We start from the raw sequence: 21,541 nt of genomic DNA on the forward strand, positions 1-21,541 counted from the left end.
ATATCCACTACCAAACATAAAATAGATGGCTAGTGGGAAGCAGCCGCATAGCACAGGGAGATCAGCTTGGTGCTTTGTGACCACCTAGAGGGGTGGGATAGGGAAGGTGGGAGGGAGGGAGATGCCAGAGGGAAGAGATATGGGGACATATGTATATGTATAGCTGATAACAAAGCAGAACACACCATTGTAAAGCAATTATACTCCAATAAAGATGTTTTAAAAAAAAAGACAAAAAAAAATCAGTGCTGTTGATTTTAATTTACCCTTCTTCCAGGTTTCATGACTATTAATTTTCCCTTTGATTTATAACAGGGTAGCTCAAAGAATAAGTTAATGATGGTAATTACCGGTGCAGGATGCATAGTAAGATAGTTTGTGGCAGTGGCTGTGACTTGCAGTTAGAGGAAAATAACTGTGCTCACGGGTTCAGGGTTCCCAGATGATGTTCAGTCACTGGCATTTCCTCCTTCTGAAGCTTCACACACCACTTTAACATTTTTGATGGAAAACATTCATTCCCTCCATAAAATTCCCCCAGTTGGTTATAAATAGCTGATGGAGAAATATTAACAAACACTTTAAAATTCCAGCTCACACCTCACCTTAAATTTACCTTTGCTTTTCGTAACGGTTTAGATTTAATGGCTTGAAATATCTCTCACGTACATGCATTGAAAGGCAATGCTATATAATTTCTACATTTCCTATCTGTAGTCATATCTGTAAATGATTTACAACAGATGCACATAGACACATGTGAAAAAAATTCTTTATTAATTTCTCACATTTCATTACAAAATGTATGTTGCAAACAACTTTGAATAACCTACTTGTGTGTTTTTTGTTGTTTTTTAAACCCCTTGGCTTCAAGAACTCAGGATCTCCCTATCTTTTATCAAGTACTGGGAAATACTGATTTTATTGGAGTCAATAGGTTATCATTTTGCTATTTATTTTCTTCTCTCAAGCTCTGAAAAAAAATGTCCTCTGTATAAATTAAACAAAAAAAGTTGTAAATTCTATGTCATTACAGTCAACAGAATTATAATAATGCATCCAAAATGTGCGGCCACAAAATATCAGGTATATGTTTGAAAAAAGAAAAAAAAATGACATTCTAGCCTTGTTAAAAGGATAATGGTCCCATATTTTTATTAACAGGTTAGCAAAACAAAATCCAATGGATTACAATATTTACATGTTATTTGAAAAATAAAGTAGTGATAAAAGCATGTCACAAATATTTTCTTTTTTTTTTCTTTTTTTCTTTCTTTTTTTTCTTTTTTTTTTTTTTTGTTTGGTTTTTGGTAACCATTACAAACACCCAATCCAGGTATGGAACTGTTTAGTACATTTGAAATGAGGCCAATTAAAAACAAATATGGACACAAAATGAATCTTTGTCTAGATAGTTCACACTTTCCCTTTTTCTGGTTTCCACATGATGGCCCCCATCCCTAAAAAAAAAAAATTAAATTAAAACAAACGCCCTACAAATAAAAATTCTTAACAGCAAGAAAGTAAAAGAAAGAACAACATGCTTTTCAAGTAAGCACTTATTCCACAAATGCAATATCTTTCCATGGATTTTATTTGAAGCTGTGTGGGACACTGTCATCTCAGCAATTCCCCTTCCCTTTCTCCCCCCCTCCCCCAACCCTTCCAAGTTAAAAAAAAAAACAAAACATGAAAACCAAAGGACTCACACACATACACACACACACACATGCTCACGCACACATCCAAGCTCACACGCACACAGGCTTCTAAAACCTAAGATTCAAGGAAAGTTCTACTTTTTGGAACGAAACCCTTTGTTCACAATCAATCAGAACGTATTATAAATGTAGACTTAGATTTAGTCTAAGCTGCTCCCTCCTGAAAAAGCTAATATGGGGAAACAGAGCAGCTGGCAGCTAGATTAAAGAAAAAAAAAAAAGTAGTTCTCCAGGCTCCTTGTAGGATATAAGTATTTCGTGAACACTCTCACCAAAGGGATGGGATTCGAGCACATCCCCTTGTCCCGCAAAATAAATGAGAATCCCCCCGCCCCCAAAAAACACAATGCAAACAAAAACAGAACACAGATTTAAAATCACACACAAAAGCCAGCCCATCCTAACAGAAATTATTTGTGTGAGACAGATAATGTGTAAAATTTGACAGCAACAAAAGGGTGAAGAGGACTTCCTCGTCTGGCCCACAAGCTGCATAGCTGTGCCGAAAAGTTTGGTTCTTTAGTTAAATTAAAAAAAAAAAAAAAAAGTTCTTTGTTATTTCCATGTTTAAAATAAAAACGTTCCTATTCACAAAAAACTAAATCTCCCTTGCCCCCAAATCAAAACAACAATAACACACACAAAAAAAACAATTTATATGAAAAACTGAATTGTGCTGTGTTTGTAACACTCAAACTGATAGAAGATAAACGTGTGGCAAACAAAACTCCACAGTCACCTTAAAATTAGCTCACATGAAATCTACCAAATTCTAAATTATAGTTGAACACTAATAAACAGCTTACCTGGAATAAAGGATAATTCACAAACATTTATCTAATAATTAAAGTCTGTTTCTTTTTTTTGTTTTGTTTTTTACTAAAATAATTAAAAAAATCACAGTATTTTAAGAAATAAAACCCACGTGGGGATTTTAAGCACAATTTGTGTTCCTTTCTTTAAAACTCTTTTTTTTTTTTCTCCATTCACCATCTTGCCCAGCAGTTCTCTCTACATTTAACCACAATGACGACAGGTAGTACTGACAAATGCAGAGAATTCCCTTGGTTAAGTTTGAGGTACTAGGAAACAGGTGACTGTTTTATGCAAAGCAGTTTTTTTGTTTTGTTTTTTGTTTTTTTGTTTTTTCCCAAAGCGGCTGCAGTTAGGTCTTGAAAAAGCTTAACGTATTAAAACTAGAAAAACGCACCAAAAGTTGTGCGTCAAAAAGTTGTTCCCCTAAGAGAAGTCTTCTACTGTCACGGAGCTTCTGTTTCCACATACTGTCCAAGACCACCATAGCGCACACATGTGCAAGGGAGGTGCTTCGTATTCCGCAACAACTGAAACTTCCACGGTGAAGATCCGGAAGGAAAGATGTAGTGATGGAAAAGGAGCCACATATTCCAACCATTTAAATAACTTTAATTTACATACTCACTCACACAGGTACCAGTGCTTTGAAAATAGATTGTTCAGTCCTAAAAAGCAGCTTTGTTCTGTCTTCTCTTTTCTGTCCCCCCCCTTCTCAGCCCAAGCTGGCCCTCCCACTTTTTTTCATCACGGTTCAAGTAAGAGGTGATTAAGAATTTCACCAAACGCTTATTCTTTTTTGGCCTCTGCATTCTCCAGGAGAGATTTGTCAGCAGCTACTACACAGATGGCTACTGGTTCATTCTTTAGGGAAAAGTCTATCCCGATTGCTTCGTCATCTTCCTTTTCCTCTATAGAGGGCACCTTAATACTGTCCTCCATGCTATCTTTCAGGTGGATTTCTTCTTGGCTCACCAGCTTGGTGTCATTCAACGCCCTGGAAAAACATTCATGGTAGTGAAGGGTGAGTATATATATTTTTTTCTAGTTAAACAAAAAACATTCATGTCCTTATTTCTCTGACCCTAAAAAGGTCTTGGGGTCTTACAAGTATGACTGAACTGTGAGTGACTTATCCTTGCTACCTGTTATGCTTAGGTCATATACTTCTGGCATCTTAACAAAAAGTTGAACCTATAAAAATATCCGTTATCATACTATGTTTTGATTATACCATGCTTTGATTCCAGATCAACATAATTATTTTATGTTCCCTCCTGTACTGGGAACAATATAAATCTTAAGCGGTCATAGCAAGAACTGCCTTATGCTCAGACCCATCAGAGGAACCTAGAAGCTTGGAGATTTGCTATATTTATTCGGACTGAACGAGCAACTCAGGTATTAAAGATTTAATGGATAGGTCCAGAAACAAATCACAGAAACAACAAAAAGCAAAAACCTGAAGGTGGGACCCATGTCCTGGGGAGCTTAGTTACATTCTCTGAAGTTTAGATGCTTCACGTTTCTGGGCATTTTCTGCTGGAAGGACCAACTCCTAGGTTCTCCCAGCGTCTGCTGGGCTCTAAGTGCCTTATCTAGAGGACAATTTCACGCTCAAGGATCTTATGAGTGCTCTACAGGTATGCTCCCACCTACCTGGGAGGCAGGCAGAAGCGGGCTCTGTCCCCGAGGCAGAGCATTGAAGGCACCAAGAGGTGCGTGGGAAGGTTCAAGGCCACTCAGGGAATGAGTCATCACAGAGGCAGGAACAGAAGCCAGATCTTTGGACCCCGGTCCACGCTCTATCAGAGAACGTCATGCTAATGAAAGCTGAAGGGACACGGGCTGGAGAGAGCGCTACACTTCTACACGAGGGCTTGAGCGGGCTCTGTCATTCGTAAAGATGATCTTTCCTCCTTTGCCTTGTGTCTGGGTGACCATTTAAAAACCAGCGGAAAGGTAGAAACCCAGTTCGTTACAACTGCCTCTCCTCCCATGCCCGGAAGTGTGACACAGAGGGGTCTATGTACTGTCAGGAGAAACCGCCACCTCGCACGATGGGCGAAGGCCTTCATGGGACTTACATGCCGTGTCTCAGCACGTGCCTTTCCCACTCAGAGCCCTGGGAAAACGCCCGTCCGCAAAATTCACATGGAAAACGCTTCTCAGTGTTGATAGCAGCCCCACGGTCAGAAAATCTCATCAGATCTGTGAGGAGAAAGCAGAAGTGTTACCTGTGTGCCGGGGAGCGGGCAGAAGAGAAGTCAACATCCATTAGGAAACCTCGTCTCCTACCTTCCGTCCCAAAGCCATTCAGTGAAACCAATTTCCAGATTCCTTACTCTTTCTCCTACTGGCTTTTCAACAAAGGATATTTCTTGAAACTCTCTCAAGAACTGTTCCTGTGGTTCCCGAGCCCCAGGTGTCCTCACTTCTCCTCACCTCCCAGTTGCTTCCATCACAAATAACCTGGGTCTGTCTTGCCTGAAGAACCCATTCTGTTCATTCCAATGGCATCTGAGCATTTTTTTTCCTACCAAATCTCTCCCTTCTGTGATGCTCTGTATCAGTGCCTCAAGTTTAGCATGTATTCATTTTCTATTTGACACAAGTTTATCTCCGCTCACTAAAAAAGCACCAGATCAGGAAAAGCGTGGTAAGACCTCAAGGCTTCGACACATTCCAAGGAAGGCTGAGGACTCAGACTGGTGGTCATCTGCCATGGATATCAGAATCAACACCTCCCAGGGTGACTGCGAGCACTGAATGAGATCTGTAAGCAAAGAACCTAGCAGGAGTGAGTCCCGGGCATCAGGGAGTCTGGAATGTGAAAGCGTGTCCTCAGCTAGTAAGGGCTCCTGGCCAGCTGCCCAGCATCTATGCCTCAATCGGTATGTGTGTGTGTGTATATATATATATATATATATATTTTTTTTTTTTTTTGGTGGGGGGAAGGGCTGTGTTGGGTCTTCGTTGCCGCATGCAGGCTTTCTCTAGTTGTGGCGAGCAGGGGCTACTCTTCGTTGCAGTGCGCGGGCTTCTCATTGCGGTCGCTTCTCTTGTTGCGGAGCACGGGCTCTAGGCATATGGGCTTCAGTAGTTGTGGCGCACGGGCTTCAGTAGTTGTGGCTTGTGGGCTCTAGAGGACAGTCTCAGTAGTTGTGGTGCACGGGCTTAGTTGCTCCGCGGCATGTGGGATCTTCCCAGACCAGGGCTCGAACCCGTGTCCCCTGCGTTGGCAGGCGGATTCTTAACCGCTGAGCCAGCGGAGAAGTCCAATTGGTGTATTCTTGAACATGGGGATATGCACACATTTCTGGATAGCTCTGTTGCTAACATCAAATGTTGACTGTCGTCTTATTTCCTCCACGGCCCTGGGCACACGTGCGTGGTCTGATGAACGTGGACTGGCTGGCTAATTGTTTAGAGGCCACGCCTCCTGGCAAACTCAAAGACGAGAGCTTATGTGGCCTTTGTGCTATCCTGAGTCCCCAGCCCACATGTCTTTGATCATACCACAGAGGCCCAGATCTCTACGTGCATAATAAATAGCAGGACCTAGACGGCCCTGCAGCCACGCTGCAGTGAGGGCAGCACACGGGGACGTGTTGATCATCTCTGCGTATCTGATCGCTGTGTGTCTGTACCTACAAGATGTTACAGGAGGATGGCTCCTGGTTGAAACACTCCGTCTGATAAAAATCCTCAGGATGACGTTAACAGGCTAGGTGTCTCTACGCTGCCTTCACCTTCGGCACAAAAAGCTCTGTGAATGGGGCCAGTTTTAACAAAAGATGAAACATTTTCTCACAAATTAAGAAGATCACCACACAAGCCATTAAAAATAATTGCACAGACTACCTTCCTTGATTCTTTTCATTGGAAATGAGACAGCACCATCTGCCCTGCGCATTAATTCCTTAGCAGGGATTATCTTGGGCAAGAAATCAGCAGAATGCCTTCCTAACTCCTCCCAGCTGCATAATGAGAGGGGGTGGGGAGGGTCCTGCTTGGGTTCATGTTGATTTCTTCACGCCTGGTTTCTTCTCTTTCAGATTCCCTCTGAGCTGCCTTCTGAGGCAGGACCTCAATGTGGCCACAGTCAGTCCCCTCCCTGGTGCTCGTGCTGGGAAAGGACGCTGGGAACGGGGTGGCTCCAAGGACGTGAGCCCCCCGACTGAGCGCCCGATGAGCACCCACACCGCCAACGCGGGGCCTGCCCCTGGCACACGCACTCGCTTACCCTCAGGCAACGTGAAACCAGCCACCTATTCTTTCCGAGGGCTCATGCTGTTTCATCCTCAAAGGAGGAGGCCAGTCATTACCTGTCACACATCAAATGGCTCTCCATTAGCCCGAGAGCTGCGCTAAAGCCACCTCCCCTCTCCACTCCTGGAAGACAGGACGCCTGTCTGGCAAAAACGCCCCGAGGCTATTGTGTGCCGGTTCTTCTGGTTGGCAAGAATACACCTGATGGTGGAAAACTGATTCAAAGGCAACGGAACAAAGGAGGCTGTTCTTTCAAGGATCGGTCGAGGGGTACGGGAAGGTTTTGGCTGGTAATTCCCATTAACGTTACTAGAAGTGACTCATGTAATTCCCCCACCCGCTGAGAGAGGAATACAGGCTTCTCCACCCCAAGATTTTTTCCCCCATGCTGTTAAGGCTCATGAATGTGGATGCTAAACTTTCCAGGGACAGGCGATCAGACACCATGAAGTTCTTTCCAGGCAAACAGAGCTGGTCTGATGCCACGGTGCCCGTGCGAGGGGGCGGCCAGGCTGGGCAAGGGAACGTGCTTGGTGCTCTCACAGCCAACTGCCATTTAGTTTAGAGGCGTCACAGGGGAGGGGAGGACTAAAGGGGGTTCTTGCCTCTGCAGTACTTACAACCTGTAAAATCATGTGTGCTCGGCTCTAGAGATTAAAACGTCATGGTACCCAACGAGGACTAATTCATTTCCTGGAGAGGAACGGTAGGGCACAGAGCACCATGAAGAAAAGGAGCCTGTGTACCCTCTGTCACAAGCATCCTCTTCCAGAGAACTCTGGAAACAGTGCACAGACGCTAAAGAATTCATCACTAAGAACATATTTGTGAAATGCTAAAAAAAAATAAATAAAGGAAAAGAAAATTTAAAAACCATGCTTCTCAGATCACAGCCATTTTCCTTGTAAGAAACAGATTACTGCAGCCCCTCCTAATAAAAGTTGTAACATGACAAGGGCAATCAGTCTATATGGTGTGGGTGTTCTATTTATCCATTTACCGTGGGCATGGGGGTTCAGGAGCCAAACTGGACCCCCACTCAGCAAACCTGTGGTCTCCTACTACTGCAGAGGTAAAAGATGGTGGGCAAGGGGATGGGGCTGGAAGTCAGGGCAAGTCAGGAAGAAGAACAGGGAGAACCGCAGGGGGAACGGCCACCAAGTCGGCTTTCTTAGGCTTGCAGACTGACCAAGCAAGAAAAGCCAAGAAATTCCGCAAAAGTGCCCCTTAGAGTGAGGCCCTAAGGGCCACTGGACTGACAGAATTCAGGGGCAGGTTCCCTTCAATGAGGATCACCCCGCTGTCCAAAGGGCAGAGGAGATGGTGTGTAGTGTAAAAGACGTTTTGCCTTTGGAGCCAGAAGACTTAGACTCAACCTCCAGTGGTTTTTTTTTTTTTTTTGGTTTTTTTTTATAAACTTTGAACAAGCTCTTAAGTATCCTGGGCCTTTGTTTCCCCATTTGTAAAAATGGCAATAATACCATCTACATTACAGGGTTTTATCATTATTATTAGCTGGTTACTATGTTCTAGGACTAATGTTTGTCTGCTATCTCATTTAAGATTTACGCAACCCTAGGAAGTGACACTGTTATTATTAGGATGATGAATGCATAAAGAGATAAAATAATTTACCCAAAGTCATATAACCAACAAGTAGCGCGACTGGGAGCCAAATCCAGGCAGACCAACTACAGAGCCTCTAACATTATGTAACGTTAAGGATAAAAGGTATAAAACCCACGAGCGCCGGGCCTGGCACGTCAGGATGCTCAGCAATGGCAACTAATACCCTTCTTCTCATCACTGCGATGATGTCTATCACATTTATTTCTCAGGTCTAGGTAATCCATGTGCTTTTGATAAATCTGCAATAACTAAAGTAAGATATCCCAACCTATATCCTTTACGTAGAGTCTTGGGTTTTCCACAAGATTCTATGTTGAGCAATACAGAATACCAACTCTAGATCATGTAAACGTATGTCTACAACTAAATATACTTTGAAAAACTTCACTTTGAAAATAATGATAGATTCACAGAAACTCATACAAAAATACCACAAAACCTTTCCCTGTGAACACAGCCAAATAAAAGCCCCTGGTCTCTCTCTCTCTCTTTACAAAGCAAAAGCAGTAGCAAGGGGGGTGAGAGGAGGACCGTGCAGGACACATGGAGAGAACTCAAGCCCCCTGCAGCTCCCCCCAGCCCAGCAGAAGCAATCTGAAATAAGCGTTCAACTGGAAGCTCATTTACATTCCTCAGTAGCTTTTACAGGACCATCCATCTTGCTGTCTGTCCTTATTCTGCAGATTCCCAAGATACCAGTTTTCCTGAATAAAAAAACAATCATCGCCACGTATTTTTTAGCGAATGTATTTCCTGGGAGTTTCTAGAGCTGGTACTAGTTTACAGGACACAGCCCCTGGTGTGTTTCTTAAGTCAGTCCATTCCTTCTGTTGCCCCTACAACAACCTTCTGCCTCCCCTTGTATCTCAGCACGGCCGGGCTGGGTGCCAGCTGGGGCTCGGGGCAGGGGAGGGACCTACCTCTGCCGTCAGCCTTGCTGTTCATTTCTTCTTCCTTGTCCTCCTCGTCACTGCTGGAGCTCTCCATCTTCTCCTTCATCTGTTCCAGCTGATCCAAGTTAACTCGTCCAACCAGCTCAAAGTTACGGCTTACCTGAAACAGGCCCAAACAGACAGTGGAATCACAAACCGCAACTGAATGCGGTTCTCCCCGGAGGACGGAACTTCCCGCCGTCATTTTCCTGTGGGTGTGCTTTTAGAGCCAGGACCAGATAACCCCAGTGCCTAAGAGGTCCTTTCTTCACGCTGACTCTCTCAGAGGTGTACCTGCCGTTTACTTCCACATTCATTTTCACCGGACCTTCCTTACCAAATTCAGTAAGAAGCGTGAGCTACCGTCAGCAGAAAATCAAAAGCATCGTGAAGCCCGGGGTGTAGAACAGGTGTCCACTAAACATTTCTGGAGTTGAATCCAAGGATGTACCTTCTGTAAACTACCCAAAATTGTGGTTTCCTTCCCCCTTCTGGGAATGTGGCCTTTTCTGATTTTGGCTTTTGGAAACATGTATTAGAAGTGTCATACACGCATATTTATGAAGTTATGTTTCTGGAGGTGAAGTGACTGTAAGTAACTTGAAGACTAGCAGTCACAACATTTCCACCATGAGCCTATCAAGCTGGAGGGCTATGGGCTGTCCTAGCTTTGACCAAACGACAGCTATTCGATTCCTAACTCTGGTTTAGATGTAAGACAATAATATTGGTACTGTTTAGTGTTACTACTGTTTCTGAAGCTGACCACAGCCTATTCATCACAGCTGGGGATTATCTGAGAAAAATCTGGATGACAAATCCCTAAAAACCCTTTTAAAGTGTTAACTATGGCTGATTTTTGTTTACATAAAACGTGGTTAGGATAATGTGGGAATCCAAACTGTCTTCAAAATATCATCCAAGAGAAATAAAAATCCACCCTGAGAAAACTCTGTAAGGACATTCTGTTTGGGGTTCTCATGTCAATGGTAGTACAAGATGCAACCTCTTCAATTAATCTATTTTCAGAACTTCTTCAGTTGCATGTGTAGAATTACCAGCAACGACAGCACAGGAGTCTAGCCAACAAAATGACTCAAACCAATACAGTGATGGGTTCCGTGCTTCCCCCGTGGGGACCAGGGAAGGGGCCCATGGAGATAAATAAGACCCGGTTCTAGCCTCCAGAGGCTCAGAGTTTAGTTGAGGAGGGAAGACAGACTTCATTAATGAGACTCCAAGGCAGATTTCCATAGCTGCTACAGGAGAGAGAGAGAGTAATGAGGGCGCAGGAGAGGACAGGGAGAATTTACAAGACAGTTCCAAAATATTCCCTGGGACCAGCCTGGAACGAAGATGTGCTGAGCACCACCAATTCCATATGCCTGGCAGATGGAAACATCATCATCAACTGTGACAAATGCGAGAGAAAGAGCCTCAGAGCATCAGGGCCAACAGACAGTGCTGTGAAAAAGCTTAACACCGCCCCCATCACATCATGTTGGGGGTCGGCCGCGTTGAAAAGGAGCAAGAACCCTCGGGATGAAAGCTCTCTTAAAGCAAGAGAAACAATCCACTGAATGAAATCCATGAAATCAGTTGACTTGGAAAACAACTCAGCATGAGGGTGGAAAAGACCTCTTCGTCCCTCTCAGCACTAAACCCTCAGAGAAGGCGAATTCCTGTTCTGCTCATGAAGAAAAGTTTTAAAAACGAATAGCCTAAGGCGAGGAGGAGGAAGTCAAGTTGGAATCTTTCTTCCTCTCTGAGTTCACCGTATCAGCCGGCAAAGGACTTCTGAACAAAGTACCTTCCCAATTAGGGCTTTATCTATTTACTATCCTCACTCCTACCGACCTATGCAGATTTTTAAAAATTTATAACACAGACCTGAGCGCAAGTTTCGGGTTCGCCGTGAACCATGAGACTCCGGGCAAATTACTGAACATAAGTGTCCTCAGTGTCCTTGTTTGTAAAAGGGGGCCAGCATAGTATCCGAAACACAATAAACAGTTCACCAAATTGTGGTTTCCTTCCCCTTTCTGGGAACGTGGCCTTCTCCGATTTTGGCTTTTGGAAGCACATATAAGTATGGTAAGTGCATATTTATGAAGTTATGTTTCACCACAAAGTCTACATTTTAATCAAATAGCATTTATGACAAATATGTGAATAAAAGTTTTCTGGGTTGCCAGTTTTTTTCAGGAAAAGGAGGCAAGATTCCAACTGGCCTAATTTCAAAATATGCAAAGAAACAATATTTTGAAATGATCAGTACTTTAAAAGGCAGCCTTTTCCAATAGCTTTCTCCCCGCTTCAGCCAGGGCAACTATAAGCATGTAGAAGGGGCAGGAGAGGTGGGCATTGCCAGCAAACAAAAAGAAATGAAACCAAGAAAGGCCAAAAAACAATCCTCAAACATCTTTAATCCAGCAGTTTGCATTCATTCAGGACTCCCAGGGGCCCTGCTGTATGCCAGGCCCTGTGCCTATCAAGGAACTCACAGTGACAGAAGGAGATCTGTCACCAAACCAAATGTTATTTTTTCTTTTCCTCCTTCCTGTTTCTTTTCCTTTTACAGGAAAACTGTTAGCATTTTGGATTCTGCACAATTTTATGAGTACATGACATTTTCATGGTATAACGTTCACCCGGGGCTCACCGAGGATTTATCTGTCCTGAAGATTTCTAAAATCTTTGTTTAAAAATAAAAATAAAAATTTTTGCTATGTAATTAGAGGATTTTAAATTAAAAACTCTTTATAGGGTTGAGTTCTTACTATACTTTAAATCTCGAAACCAGCAATCCAGGGTTAATCTTCATACAAAAGGAAGACTCCTTGCTGCACTTCTGAGCCACCGTCTCTTTCCTGTATTAGTGCAAGCCCCTTCCCTCCCTCCCTGCCGACTTCCCAGCGTCCATTCTCACCACCTCTTGCATCTAACCTCCAGGGTGGTCTGACTGAGTGATTTTTTTAAAAAAAATTATATCTGCTCATGTCAGACTCCACTTGCCCTGAGGATGAAACCCCAATTTCTTACTGGGCTTTACATGTCCCCCCGACTATCATCTTACCCCCTGGCCCACCCTGCCCTCACACTGACTGCCCTTTGCTCCCACCACCCTGAGCTTATTGAGGTCTCTGGAACAGGCCAAGCTCTTGACTTTGTGCCTCTCTCCGCAGAGGCTATGTCCTCTGTGTGAAATTCTCTCAAGCCTGCCTCGCTCACATGGTGTGTCGTCTCCTCAGCCTTCCAGCATCGCTCCAATGTCACTGTATCTGGGGGACCTTCCCTCAACACCTCCTTGGTTAAATATCCTTGCCCTAGGCTACCACAGCACCCTCCCCTCCCCTTTCATAACTCAGTGACTGTACAGCCCAGGGGACTAGATTCAATACCTTGTAATAACCTATATATGTATGTAGAACTGAATCACTTTGCTGTACATCCGAAACTAACAAACACTGTAAATCAACAATGGTGCGATTAAAAAAACCCTCAGAAATTAACTGTTTCTGGCCCACCTGCCCAACAGAACTGCAGACTCCATGAAGACAAACACCCTGCAGCTTATTCACAGCCAGATCTGCACTGGCCAGTGCAGTGTCCAGATTAGAGCAGGCATGGTCCTCACCTCTTGGATACTGGGTGTCTGCATTTTCATTTATTATATTTTTCTGTACTATAAATGTTTACAAAGAAAAACTAGAAAACAGAAAAAACTCATTTAAAATCCAACGACCTACATGAAGAACCTAGGGGTAAGACGGGAATAAAGACACAGACCTACTAGAGCATGGACTTGAGGATATGGGGAGGGGGAAGGGTAAGCTGTGACAAAGTGAGAGAGTGGCATGGACATATATCCACGACCAAACGTAAAATAGACAGCTAGTGGGAAGTAGCCGCACAGCACAGGGATATCAGCTAGGTGGTTTGTGACTACCTAGAGGGGTGGGATAGGGAGGGTGGGATAGGGAGGGTGGGAGGGAGGGAGACCCAAGAGGGAAGAGATATGGGAACATATGTATATGTATAACTGAGTCACTTTGTTATAAAGCAGAAACTAACACACCACTGTAAAGCAATTATACTCCAATAAAGATATTAAAAAAATAAAATCCAACGACCTATACATAATACCTGTGAACAAGTAGTTACATTTCTGTATTCCTGTTCTCTATTCACAGGTGATTTACAGTGCTGCTTTTCGATGCATGGTACGGCATAAATATCAATCTCTGTATACATCCTTTTTTTTTTTTTTTTTTTTTTTTTTTGGCGGTACGCGGGCCTCTCACTGTTGTGGCCTCTCCCATTGTGGAGCACAGGCTCCGGACGCACAGGCTCAGCGGCCATGGCTCACGGGCCCAGCCGTTCTATGGCATGTGGGATCTTCCTGGACCGGGTCACGAACCCGTATCCCCTCCATCGGCAGGCGGACTCTCAACCACTGCGCCACCAGGGAAGCCCTATACATCCATTTTTAATCACCACATAATCCTTCGTTAAGTAGATATATTATAGTTTACTTGACTCTTCCCATGTGAGTCTACCTTTGGTTATTTCTGGCTTTTCACTATTAAAAATGCAACAATAAGCCTTATTATATACAAACCTTTCTTTCATGTTTAGTTTTAGCCATGGCAATCAGGGAAGAAAAAGAAATAAAAGGAATCCAAATTAGAAAAGGAGAAGTAAAACTGTCACTGTTTGCAGAAGACATGATACTATACATAGAAAGTCATAAAGATGCTACCGGTAACTACTAGAGCTCATCAATGAATTCGGTAAAATTTCAGGATACAAAATTAATACACAGAAATCTAGCATTTCTATACACTAGAAATGTGTATTGTGATCTATACACTAGATCTTTTTTCTGAAAGATCAGAAAAAGAAATTAAGGAAACAATTTCACTTACCAGCACATCAAAAAAGAATAAAATACCTAGGAATAAACCTACCTAAAGAGACAAAAGACCTGTACTCTGAAAACTATAAGACACTGATGAAAAACTGAAGATGACACAAACAGATGGAAAGATATACCACATTCTTGGATTGGAAGAATCAATATTGTCAAAATGACTGTACTACTCAAGGCAATCTACAGATTCAGTGCAATCCCTATCAAATTACCAATGGCACAGAACTAGAACAAAAAAATTTTTTAATTTGTATGGAAACACAAAAGACCCCACCTGCATAGCCAAAACAATCCTGAGAAAGAAAAATGGAGCTGGAAGAATTACACTCCCTGACTTCAAACTATAGTACAAAGCTACAGTTATCAAAACACATTTTTGTTCTGGCATAAAAATAGAAATATAGATCAATGGAACAGGATAGAAAGCTCAGAAATAAACACACACACCTATGGTCAATTAATCTACAACAAAGGAGACAAGAACATATGATGGAGAAAAGACAGTCTCTTCAATACTGGACAGCTACATGTAAAAGAATGAAATTAGAACATTCTCTAACACCATACAAAAAAAATAAACTCAAAATGGATTAAAGACCAAAATTTAAGACTGGATACTGTAAAACTCTTAGAGGAAAAAACAGGCAGAACACACTTTGACATAAATTGCAGCAATATCTTTTTGGATCCGTCTCCTAGAGTAATGAAAATAAAAACAGAAACAAATGAGACCTAATTAAACTTAAAAGCTTTTGCACAGCAAAGGAAACCATAAACAAAACAAAAAGACAACCCACAGAATGGGAGAAAATATCTGCAAATGAAGCAACTGACAAGGGATTAATCTCCAAAGTATACAAACAGCTCATGCAGCTCAGTAACAAAAAAAACAAACAACCCAATCAAAAAATGGGCAGAAGATCTAAATAGACATTTCTCCAAAGAAGACATGCAGATGGCCAAAAAACACATGAAAAGATACTCAAATTCACTAGTTATTAGAGAAATGCAAATCAAAGCCACAATGACGAATTACCTCACACCAGTTGAGAATGGCCATCATCAAATAATCAAATAATAATATAATAATAATATTATATTAAATAAATATAATAACCAACAATAAATGCTGGAGAGGGTGTGGAGAAAAGGGAACCCTCCTACACTGTTGGTGGGAATGTAAACTGGTACAACCACTATGGAGAACAGTATGGCGGGTCCTTTAAAAACTAAAAATAGAACTACTGTATGATTCAGCAATCCCACTCCGGGGCATATACCCAGAGAAAACTATAATTTGAAAAGATACATTCACCCTAATATTCATTGCAGCACTATTTACAATAGCCAAGACATGGAAACAATCTAGATGTCCAACGACAGATGAATGGATAAAGAAGATGTGGTATAGGGACTTCCCTGGTGGGCCAGTGGGTAAAACTCAGTGCTCCCAATGCAGGGGGCCCAGGTTTGATCCCTGGTCAGGGAACTAGATACCACATGCATGCCACAACTAAGAGTCCACGTGCCGCAACTAAGAAGCCCGCATGCCTCAACTAATGATCCCACATGCTGCAACGAAGATCCTGTGTACAGCAACTAAGACTCAGCGGAGCCTAAATAAATAAATAAATAAATAGAAAGATGTGGTATGTGTACACACACACACACACACACACACACACACACACACACGCAAAATGGAATATTACTCAGCCATAAAAAAGAATGAAATAATGCCAACTGCAGCAACATGGACGGACCGAGAGATTATCGTACTAAGTGAAGTAAGTAAAACAGAGAAAGACAAATGTCATATGACATCACTTACATGTGGAATCTAGAAAATGATACAAATGAACTTATTTACAAAACAGAAATAGACTCACAGATTTTGAAAACACACTTATGGTTACCAAAGGGAAAAGGTGGGGGGAGGGATGAATTAGGAGTTTGGGATTAACATATACACACTACTATATATAAAACAGATAATCAACAATGACATACTGTAGAGCACACGGAACTCTATAATAACCTATATGGGAAAAGAATCTGAAAAAGAATGGATATATGTACATATATAACTGAATCACTTTGCTACACACCTGAAACTAACACAACATTGTAATTCAACTATACTCCAATTTAAAATAAATTTTTAAAAAAATTTTTAATTAAAAATAGAAAAGAATGCAGTAATAAGCCTTATTGTATATAAACCTTTCTTTTATATTTAGTTTTAATTTTATAGGCTAAATACTCAGACATGAAATTACAGGGTCAAAGTCAAATGGTATACAGATTTTATATTAAAGTTCCAATATATTTCTAAGTTTGCTTCTAAAATGATCATACTTGTAGTGATTACTTTCTGGATCTCGAAATTGGTGGGTATCCGACCAACTTCTTAATGAGACAGAGGACATATGGAGGGACATTCACTTTCTTCTTTAGAGATGAGAAGCAATTTATCACCTTGTTTCACAAAAGCCCACAACAGAGGGAGAAAGACAGCAAGGCTGAGTTTGAGTTCTAGAACCTGGCTCCTTAGAGCCTTCTGAAGGCAAAAGAAGCCATCCAAGTTTTTAAAGGGTAGACTGTTCAAACACACAATCACTCAGACTGTAAAACTATGTGCAGATCCTTATATCTCGTGAAAGTTATCTGTGAACGCCCAGGAATTGAAAGTCCCCCATAAAGGCCGCTAACTCAGAGTTGTGTGAAAAGCTGTCCAGTAAGGAGATGAGATGAACTGCCAAAGACCAGCAAAAACTTTACCCCTTAACACTGAAGCAGAGATGCTGTAAACCCTTCAAGGCTCATGCTTAGTGTTCAAGCTTCACCACGACACCTGTCTTTTTGTTTGTTGCTTTTTAACCATTCAGGAAAATGGTTTCTGTCTGTCCCTAGCATAAGAAAGAATTTCCATACTCGAGTCTTATTCTAAGGGAAGGAGTGTTATGTGATTTACAAATATAAGCAAGCTGCACATGCATTTTCGTACTGCCCTGGGGGGCAAACCCAGCCTTGCAGGAAAGACTGATATAACCTTGCTTGTTACAGAAGGAATGAAGGTGGACACCCTCGTCTTCAGATTACTTAGCAAACATTAACTGGGGGAGATGGTGATGAAGACAAATCCACGTAATGTTTCCAGAGTCCCCCTCCTACTGACTTAACACTTGTACCTTTAAAAAGAGACCCCCCAACCAGGATGTTCACATCACCTAATAGTGCATGTTCATGTTAAAAAGAAAGGCCAAGAGAACTTTTTACTTCTAGAAGAAGTGACAGCAGAGAACATGGAAAAACTGTCTCTTACATCCGAAGTGCCCATCTCAGTCACAAACTGACAATGTGCAGTACTGCAAAGATGTTAAAGGACTCATGGCCCAGGCAGGCAAACTTTTTCTGTGAAGGGCCAGTTAGCGAGTTTTTTAGGCTTTCTGGACCATATGGTCTGTCACAACTACTCAATTATTGTGTAGCTTGAAAGCAGCCACAGATAATACGGAAATGGACGAGCATGGCTGTGTTCCAATAAAACTATATTCAGGGACACTGAAATTTGAATTCTGTATAATTTCACATGTCATGAAATATTACTCTTTTGATTTTTTTCAACCATTTAAAATTGTCAAAACCATTCTTAGCTGGCGGGCCATAATAAAAACAGGCAGTGGGCCAGATTTGGTCCATGGGCCAGAGTCTGCCCACCCCTGACTTATGATATCAGGTGGTTTGCCCAGCACATCCTCTTTGCCTGTCTCTGAAAGTCAGAATGGGAATGAGGGAAAGGAATCAGTGGGAGAAAGGGTCAGCAAAGCACTGTCTCTACGAATTCTTACAGGAAGGTGGTCAAAGACGCAGGTAGAAGTCTTAAATTCTCTGCTAAGAGCATTTCTATCAGAGCTCTTATAAAAGCTTCTAGAACAGATATTCGGCTCAGTGTATTAAAGTTCTATGGAAGGTGAGCCAGGACACCATACTTGCTTTGCATTATGCTGCCCTCCTATTTTATAGACATCTTTATGCAGCACTTAACACGCTGGTTGTGATTCTCTGTTTAAGGTTATCTCATCTGCTTGCTTATGAACTCTTGCAGGGTAGCAACTGTTTCTTATCTAGTTTTACAGGCTCAGTGCAGAGTGTAAGGCCAGTCATCTAGTTGACACACAATACATGCTATCTGAATCTACCAGTAACATAAAATCCCATAGGCGATCATAAAGTATAAAGAACTTCATGATATTGCATGCCATGATACAAATCTGCTTGCTAATGAGAATAAAATTGGACATTTTCTAAAATATTTTGTTCCAATGCTGACCAAATAATCTACTATATGCTAAAAATTAACCCAGTAGTTTTTCCATGTATCACTTTAACCCTTATGATCATTCTGTAAGATATGTGTTATCTTCCGTATTTGTAGATGAGGAAAACAGGACACAAAGCAAGTTAAGTGATAAAGCCAGGATTAGAACTCACATCTTCAGATGACATAGCTCCAGCTTTCCTCATTAGAATGCAGATCATCTGTCGAAATGTAAATTTGCTTACAAAATATGGAAACATTATCCATGGGATACTGGCTGAACACAAGAAGGAAGAAAAAAGTACTGTGACAATAATATTCGATCCAAAATTTGGTGGGATAAAGCAGTAGAATCTTTTGAGAATATTTTCTTCAAAATAAAAACCTTTCTAAGAACAGTAAGAATAAAGGATGGTAAAGTTCCCGAAGGGTATGGGGCACGAAGTCAAGGAGACTATCTACTTTCTTTTGCCATCATTGAGTTAGAACAGAAAACATGCTCCTGCCAGACCTGACTTAGCAGAAGTCCAGACAAAATCAATCATTTTGAGAATCTCAGCACAGCCCCAGTCACAAGTACTCAAGATAGCCAAGTGAAAGGCATCATTAAAGTCAAACAACTTTGCTGTCGGCCAACTGAGCTGCTGCCAATCTCCTGAACTCGAAATCCAGAGGCAAAGGTGCTGAGGCTGCTGTCATGTTTTGCTTATTTGAACAAACAGGATACGTATAATTTCTTATTTGAAAAGTGCTTTCACTTATTTATTTACTTAGCAACCAGCTACTGGAGACTTTATTGTATGCAGGGCACTATGGTTAGATTTGGGAAGAAAAGAGAGGTAAATAATGTGGTTTCCATTTTAAGACTGTTGCATCCAGGGGCAAGACAGAGCCTTGTTAAGAGTTAAGTGCAAGTTGAGGCAGCATGAAATACGTGCCTTAACAGAGGAAGAAGGAGAGCTCTATGGAAGCCTGGGAGCCAGGGCCATTCATTTTGGCTGGAGAGGTTAGTGGAGAGTTTCAAAGGTTATAGGCAAAGAACATCTTCAAATGTCTACTTGAGAAATATCTTCTAAGGTTCTACCAGGCACATCCCTCTGAATATGACCACACCTCTTGCTCATCTACCTCCGGTTTGTCTTCCAAAATACATGATAGAAGCAGGTCCACGGCTGACAAATCAAGAAGCAACTAACATGAGGGAGAGCACAGATGAAATGACATAATCTTCTGGAAAAACCTTCAGCGTGCAGGAACCTACAGAGTTCATAAAGCTAGAGATGCCAGTACTTAGTTCAGAAATTAAACGCAGTCCAAAAAGACCATGGCCAAAGGTGTATTTTATGATTTGGAGTTGGGGAAGGTTCTTTGTTTTATTTCTTCTCATTCCCTTTGCTGGAAACAAATATTCTATGTGACTTTTTTGCCACTGCGGATTTCACTAGTCCAGAAAGCGGAACAATTTTATTGGAATAACTCAAATGTTGGCAATTCCTCCTGAGCTGAATGTTCTGCTGCTTCCCCAAAACTGACAAAAAGAAAGAGATACGAGTTCCTTAGCGTTCAGCTGCCTGAGGCTCCATTTGTATAAAAAATTAAAAACATTTCAAAGTAAATTCAATTAGTGAATGTGTATTGGCTGAATAGACTATCCTTTTAAATTTAATACAGCGAACATGACAATTTTACGAGCAAAGCAAGTTAGAGATAATATATTTTTATGTTCCTTAAACTAGCAAAGAGACTTCAGAACCATAAAGAACGCTAACAAGGTATTGCATATACTTAAACTTTCTTCAAAGAAAAAAATATGTGTGTTTTTCCAAATGTGAGAAGTGCGAGGTTTGGTTTTTTTCATGACTTCAAGGTTCCTAGAAACGTTACCTCTTCATCTTGCACCAGCATTGCTGATAAATGGCACTACTGACATATGATTTCATTCTGTGTGTGTGTGTGTGTGTGTGTGAGAGAGAGAGAGAGAGAGAGAGAGAGAGGGAGGGAGGGAGGGAGGGAGGGACTGAAAGAACAGAATAGTCCGCCTCTAGAAGACCTAGTGAGATAGAAAAAAGACAGGGAGTTGAAGGATGAAAAACTAAAAGTTCAAATAGCCTGTACTGTTTACTTTAGATTCCAAGAGATTTACAAGTGATTCCTTGTTCACTGGTCCAAAGATAAAGATCTAGGAAGACAAGATTCTGTGTCACCTAAAAAAATGAAGGTGCTAAAACAAATAAAGAGAAAAAAATGAATGTGCTGATTGTCACCCATTTCTACTTCACCTTGGCTTCTGAGGATAAACACAGCAGTATAAATCCAGGGCACTTGAGAATTTGGTTCTTCAGCAGAATGGTTTATTTGACTTCAAGGATGCTTCCTGCTGAACCAGTGTTCTGTCTAGTCCATGAATGATACAGTCTGACATCTTCAGAGACATTCCTGAGGTTTACAAGCTTTGCAGGCAGAATTCAGGAGTCCAGTTTTGAATATCCACTTCTGTTTAACGATGAAATCCTTTGACTGAAAATACATCCTACAGTGTCTTTTAATTTCTTGTATAGATTCTCTCCACCACACAAAATCACCTAAAGCTATTTGTGGAAGAATGTAATGAGCAACGCACACAACACATTGTTTCGCTAGAAAACAGAAAACCTTAGTTTAGAACCAACTGCTAAGTCTATTGCACATTCTATTTTTGGCAGTTTACACGTTCCTCTGGATCTCTGCATCTTTATAGATCTGTCTGTTCTCAGGATCAACCTTATAAGAAAAGACTGCAGAAAATTAACATTTACTGAGGACCTACCATGTGTCAGGTCCTGGGGAACTTGCATCTTTTAGGTATTAAGATGTAATTTACTTACCATAAAATTAATCCATTTTAAATGAACATTTCAATGAGTTTTAGTAAATGTATGCA

General features: G+C 41.5%; 1 protein-coding gene across 15 annotated transcripts in view; it reads right to left on the minus strand.

Annotated features, from left to right (window-relative positions):
* Positions 1-752: 752 nt before the first annotated feature.
* ZNF462 (zinc finger protein 462) overlaps positions 753-21,541 on the minus strand; it is a 145,352-nt gene continuing 124,563 nt past the window's right edge. For 14 of the 15 annotated variants that reach the window (XM_067743730.1, XM_067743728.1, XM_067743729.1 and 11 more), the window contains 3 exons: positions 9,356-9,488; positions 4,622-4,745; positions 753-3,531 (listed from right to left, as the gene is read on the minus strand). In XM_067743730.1, the coding sequence (XP_067599831.1) occupies positions 3,324-3,531; positions 4,622-4,745; positions 9,356-9,488 (465 nt within the window). In that variant the 3' untranslated portion in view covers positions 753-3,323. Of the gene's footprint in view, positions 3,532-4,193; positions 4,340-4,621; positions 4,746-9,355; positions 9,489-21,541 lie in introns of all 15 variants that reach the window. The other variant, XR_010944922.1, reaches the window with a different exon arrangement.

This window comes from Pseudorca crassidens, chromosome 7, assembly GCF_039906515.1.
Source record: "Pseudorca crassidens isolate mPseCra1 chromosome 7, mPseCra1.hap1, whole genome shotgun sequence".
Classification (NCBI taxonomy): domain Eukaryota; kingdom Metazoa; phylum Chordata; class Mammalia; order Artiodactyla; family Delphinidae; genus Pseudorca; species Pseudorca crassidens.